We start from the raw sequence: 6987 nt of genomic DNA, 5'->3' as shown, positions 1-6987 counted from the left end.
GCTGCTTCACAAACCACTGACCACCTCCAGGTGCATATCCATTGTCTCTCGAGATAAGGAGGCCCAAAATAAAAAGAAAGAAAAAGAATATGTGTAATATTGTCAAATAATAGTCATCACAAAATAATCTGAACACTTTTGAATCCTATTCGAGAAATAATTTAGAAACTCAACACCCCATTCTTGAACATCACAAAACTCCAAATGGATCTTCATTAGCGATAAACAGATCCAGGAATTCAAACATGCACAGGCCTCAGCATGGATGATTCAGTCAGAGAAGATGAAACTGCTCCAATCTATACCCATCAGTATGTTGTATAGTACAACAGGTTTATTATTAGTCACTACAGATGTGTTACAGGCAACTGGTTAGAATCAGATTCACTGACTTTATTTACAAAAACAAATTCAAAACATACAACTCTGACAAGAATTAGTTCCCTTTAAAGAATTGGAACTCCATTTAAAAATGCATTCAAGGTCACAAGACACAGATTCAGAGATCCAAGAATGAAGATACAGACCAGCTATGCTGTTTATGCAGTGTTAGGATGAGAGTACTGTAGGTGGACAACAGTATTACTTACAAAATGCTTCCAGCTACCCCTTAAAACTTCACTTTCCATTAATAAAATCTTTGGGGAAAAAAACGATCCTCAAGATTTGGGCATTTCTGCTCAAATTTGCTGCCACCGACCCAGCACAGAGCAGAACAAGGGGGATTTATTAGAAATACCAAGAAAACAAAACAGACAGCAGCCACAAAAAAATCCCACAAAACCTCTAAATAAAACTTGATTGAAGAGAATTCATGACATTCCTAGAATGGTGTTCATCCCAAAAAGACCTCTCGATGTGGAGGAGAATTTAATCATCCCATTCATCATCATCATCTTCAAAATCATCATCATCATCATCATCTGGAGCAGAAACATCACATTACTGGAGTTCACTGTCCTTCTACACTCCAGCCTAAACCAAAACCCTCTCCCCTCCAAACCCCTGCCCCCTTTCTCTCCCACCCCCACCATCTGGAAGGACAAGGGCAGCAGACACATGGGAACACCACCACCTGCAATTCCCCTCCAAGTCACACACCATCCTGACTTGGAACTATATTACCGTTCCTTCACTGTCACTGGATCAAAATCCTGGAACTCCCTTCCTAACAGCACTGTGGGTGTACCTACGCCACATGGACTGCAGTAGTTCAAGAAGGCAGCTCACCACCACCTTCTCAAGGGCAATTAGGGATGGACAATAAATGCTGGCCTGGCCAGTGACACCCACATCCCATGCTCCCTCTAAGCTGGACAGTTACCTGAAAGTTCTCATGCACGCCACAAATAATTCAGCCCCTTTAAGTTACTGCACATGTAGGGAGGGCTCAATTGCTTCAGTTACTTTCATTGTTAAATTTCCCAATGGAACGCTGGCTGCCTGGGCGGCTGACAGCGCAGGCGGTGTGAACGCTGGGGAAATTCTGGCTCACCTGAAAGATGAATAGCACGACTTCTTTTCTGCATCACTTGCATAAGGGCTCCCACAATCCCATCAGGCTCAGGAGGCAGGTGGGGTCTGGGGTCTGGGCTGTCAGGTACCTGAAAGACAGTTAGTTACAAGTTCATAGGTTGTTCAGTCATCACCATGCTCTGAACAGCCATTGTTTCAACCCCATAATGCAGACAGACGGCTGGTTCCAAACAGGGTATGGTGTAAATTTCCATCTCCAGTGCCTGGATAGCAGTGAGTTGCTCACATTATACAATACAACCATGATCAATCCCGAATGGAATGAAAATCAGGCTGTTGGTACAATGAGAGTGACCCACTCACTCAGGCTTGTGTCCATGTGAAGATGAACATTTATTCCAGGTGCTTTGATTTGCAAAGTCTAGGCCCGACCTAAACCTCACTGGAAGGTATTGTGTCAGACGGGGAGTGTCCTTACTCCAGGGTCATCCTCTTCTGCAATCCTCAAGCACTGTTGGCAGGTTGACTCCTGTCCTTTGTGCCTGAGCTATAGAGGATTACAGTACAGGAAGCCAATTAGCCCACTGTGTATGTGGGCACCAAACCCAGAGCAATCCCACTGCACTGCTCTCTCCCCATAGCCCTGTATCAATCCAGAGCAATCCCACTGCACTGCTCTCTCCCCATAGCCCTGTATCTTCCTCTTTCAAATATTTATCCTGTCTTCCCTTAACAGATGTGAAGGTCTCTGCCTCAACCATTTCTTGTGGCAAATCATTCTATGCAATAACCCTCCACGTAAAGAGACTTCTCCAAACTTCTGCTCACCCCCTTGATAACTACATGGGATGACTTTCTGTGGGATCCTTCCCACACCAACCTCCCCTCCCCACCCATGCTTGTGTGCTAAGCCTCACTGGAGAGCAATGGTCATCCCACAGAGTGGTACCAAGTGTTTATGCTGCTTTTCCAGGATTCTACAGCTCTGGCCAAGTTACAGCAGGAGAGTCACATGGAGATGGATGAGCCCTCATCACTAGTTGCCGAACCAGAGTACTGTTCACTCCATCAAAATGCTTCAGAATTTTTAGACATCTATTAACCTTCTCTGCACCAGTGAAAACAGTCCCAGAATCGCAAGTCTCTCCTCATCACCATTGACTCCCATTCCTGACATCACCCTGATGAGTCCACACTGTCACGTTCTATATTTGGCAGTGCCCTTACCAACTTTAATACACATCCTTGTCGGATCTGATCCAGCAGCAGGTTCCGACCACTGGCTGCTCCCGGAGATTTCTCCTTTTCCACTGGATTCAGCCGAGTACCACGTCTGATATCTTCAAGCAGCAAATTATTTGATGGAGGGGGTGGGGCAGCACTCCCAAATATAGGAGGTGGAGCAGCACTCCCAAATATAGGAGGTGGAGGGGGTGGGGCAGCACTCCCAAATATAGGAGGTGGCGGGGGTGGGGCAAATGGGGCACTGAATGTATTAGTGAGGGGGGGAGCTGGGGGAGCAGGTACAAATGGAGTTCCTTGCTGAGGTGGGGGTGGGGAGGGTATAGGTTCCCTGTAGCTGGGAGAGGTTTGTTGACCTCCCCGTGTTTGGGTAGGGGGGCCAGCAGGGCCTGGTCCACCCCTGTTTGGGGGCAGCTCTCGGGCACAGGGATTGAATGGCAGGCGGGGAGGGGGAGGGGGAGGAGGAGGAGGAGGAGGAGGAGCTACTGCTCTGTCATGATGACGGCCTGAGGAAACTGGGAAAAAGGAGAGAGAGAGATCAGTATCGGCACTGACCCCACCCCCCCCGCTACACACACACACACACCACTGACACCCCCCCCCCACCTACACACACACACACACACACACCACTGACCCCCCCCCCACCTACACACACACACACACACCACTGACCCCCCCCACCTACACACACACACCACTGACCCCACCCCCCCACCTACACACACACACACACCACTGACCCCCCCCCCACACACACACACACACACACACACACACCACTGACACCCCCCCACACACACACACACACACACACACACCACTGACCCCCCCCACACACACCACTGACCCCCCCCCACACACACACACACCACTGACCCCCCCCCCCACACACACACACACACACCACTGACCCCCCCCCCCCACACACACACACCACTGACCCCCCCCCCCCCACACACACACCACTGACCCCCCCCCACACACCCACACACACACCACTGACCCCCCCCCACACACCCACACACACACCACTGACCCCCCCCCACACACCCACACACACACCACTGACCCCCCCCCCACACACCCACACACACACCACTGACCCCCCCCCCACACACACACACCACTGACCCCCCCCCACACACACACACCACTGACCCCCCCCCACACACACACACCACTGACCCCCCCCCACACACACACACACACCACTGACCCGCCCCCACACACACACACACACCACTGACCCCCCCCCACACACACACACACACCACTGACCCCCCCCCACACACACACACACACCACTGACCCCCCCCACACACACACACACACACACCACTGACCCCCCCCCCCACACACACACACACACACCACTGACCCCCCCCACACACACACACACACACACCACTGACCCCCCACACACACACACACACACACCACTGACCCCCCACACACACACACACACACACCACTGACCCCCCACACACACACACACACACACCACTGACCCCCCACACACACACACACACCACTGACCCCCCCCCCACACACACACACCACTGACCCCCCACACACACACACACACCACTGACCCCCCCCCCACACACACACACCACTGACCCCCCCCCACACACACACACACACCACTGACCCCCCCCCACACACACACACACACCACTGACCCCCCCCCACACACACACACACACCACTGACCCCCCCCACACACACACACACACACACCACTGACCCCCCCCCCCACACACACACACACACACCACTGACCCCCCACACACACACACACACACCACTGACCCCCCCCACACACACACACACACACCACTGACCCCCCACACACACACACACACCACTGACCCCCCACACACACACACACACACACCACTGACCCCCCACACACACACACACACCACTGACCCCCCCCCCACACACACACACCACTGACCCCCCCCCCACACACACACACCACTGACCCCCCCCCCCACACACACACACCACTGACCCCCCCCCCACACACACACACCACTGACCCCCCCCCCACACACACACCACTGACCCCCCCCCCACACACACACACACACCACTGACCCCCCCCCCACACACACACACACCACTGACCCCCCCCCCACACACACACACACCACTGACCCCCCCCCCCACACACACACACACCACTGACCCCCCCCCCCACACACACACACACCACTGACCCCCCCCCCCCCACACACACACACACCACTGACCCCCCCCCCCCACACACACACACACCACTGACCCCCCCCACACACACACACCCACTGACCCCCCCACACACACACACACACACCACTGACCCCCCCACACACACACACACACACACCACTGACCCCCCCACACACACACCCCACACACACCACTGACCCCCCCCCACACACACACACCACTGACCCCCCCCCACACAACACACACCACTGACCCCCCCCCCACACACACACCACGACCCCCCCCCACACACACACACCACTGACCCCCCCCCACACACACACACACACACACCACTGACCCCCCCCCCACACACACACACACCACTGACCCCCCCCCCACACACACACACACCACTGACCCCCCCCCACACACACACCACTGACCCCCCCCCACACACACACACCACTGACCCCCCCCCCACACCCACACACACACCACTGACCCCCCCCCACACACACACACCACTGACCCCCCCCCACACACACACACACCACTGACCCCCCCCCACACACACACCACTGACCCCCCCCCACACACACACCACTGACCCCCCCCCCACACACACACCACTGACCCCCCCCCACACACACACACCACTGACCCCCCCCCCACACACACACACCACTGACCCCCCCCCACACACACACACCACTGACCCCCCCCCCCACACACACACACACACCACTGACCCCCCCCCCACACACACACACACCACTGACCCCCCCCCACACACACACACACCACTGACCCCCCCCCACACACACACCACTGACCCCCCCCACACACACACACCACTGACCCCCCCCCACACACACACACACACTGACCCCCCCCACACACACACACCACTGACCCCCCCCACACACACACACCACTGACCCCCCCCCACACACACACACCACTGACCCCCCCCACACACACACACCACTGACCCCCCCCACACACACACAACACACACCACTGACCCCCCCCACACACACACACACCACTGACCCCCCCCCCCACACACACACACACACACACACACCACTGACCCCCCCCACACACACACACACCACTGACCCCCCCCCACACACACACACACTGACCCCCACACACACACACACACTGACCCCCCCCCACACACACACACACCACTGACCCCCCCCACACACACACACACCACTGACCCCCCCACACACACACACACACACCACTGACCCCCCCCACACACACACACACACCACTGACCCCCCCACACACACACACACACCACTGACCCCCCCCACACACACACACACACACCACTGACCCCCCCCACACACACACACACACCACTGACCCCCCCCACACACACACACACACACCACTGACCCCCCCCACACACACACACACACCACTGACCCCCCCCCACACACACACACACCACTGACCCCCCCACACACACACACACCACTGACCCCCCCCCACACACACACACACCACTGACCCCCCCCCACACACACACACACCACTGACCCCCCCCCACACACACACACACACCACTGACCCCCCCCCACACACACACACACCACTGACCCCCCCCACACACACACACACCACTGACCCCCCCCACACACACACACACACCACTGACCCCCCCCACACACACACACACACTGACCCCCCCACACACACACACACCACTGACCCCCCACACACACACACACACCACTGACCCCCCCCCCACACACACACACACACCACTGACCCCCCCACACACACACAAACACACACCACTGACCCCCCCCACACACACACACACCACTGACCCCCCCCCCCACACACACACACACCACTGACCCCCCCCACCCACCCCTCACACACACACACACCACTGACCCCCCCCCACCCCCCCTACACACACACACACACCACTGACCCCCCCCCACCCCCCCTACACACACACACACACACTGACCCCCCCCACCCCCCTACACACACACACACCACTGACCCCCCCCACCCCCCCTACACACACACACACAA

General features: G+C 56.6%; 1 protein-coding gene across 3 annotated transcripts in view; it reads right to left on the bottom strand.

Moving 5' to 3' along the window:
- Positions 1-314: 314 nt before the first annotated feature.
- Positions 315-6987, bottom strand: part of LOC137380434 (actin nucleation-promoting factor WAS-like) — a 166857-nt gene continuing 160184 nt past the window's right edge. Inside the window, exons 4-6 of one of the 3 annotated variants that reach the window (XM_068052362.1) lie at positions 2704-3233; positions 1496-1604; positions 315-923 (exon numbers count right to left, since the gene is read on the bottom strand). In XM_068052362.1, the coding sequence (XP_067908463.1) occupies positions 871-923; positions 1496-1604; positions 2704-3233 (692 nt within the window). In that variant the 3' untranslated portion in view covers positions 315-870. Of the gene's footprint in view, positions 924-1495; positions 1605-2703; positions 3234-6987 lie in introns of those variants that run through there. The other 2 variants (XM_068052364.1, XR_010977025.1) reach the window with 2 other exon arrangements.

Source organism: Heterodontus francisci, chromosome 19 (assembly GCF_036365525.1).
Source record: "Heterodontus francisci isolate sHetFra1 chromosome 19, sHetFra1.hap1, whole genome shotgun sequence".
In the NCBI taxonomy this organism is placed as follows: domain Eukaryota; kingdom Metazoa; phylum Chordata; class Chondrichthyes; order Heterodontiformes; family Heterodontidae; genus Heterodontus; species Heterodontus francisci.
This window is presented reverse-complemented; position numbering and strand designations above follow the sequence as displayed.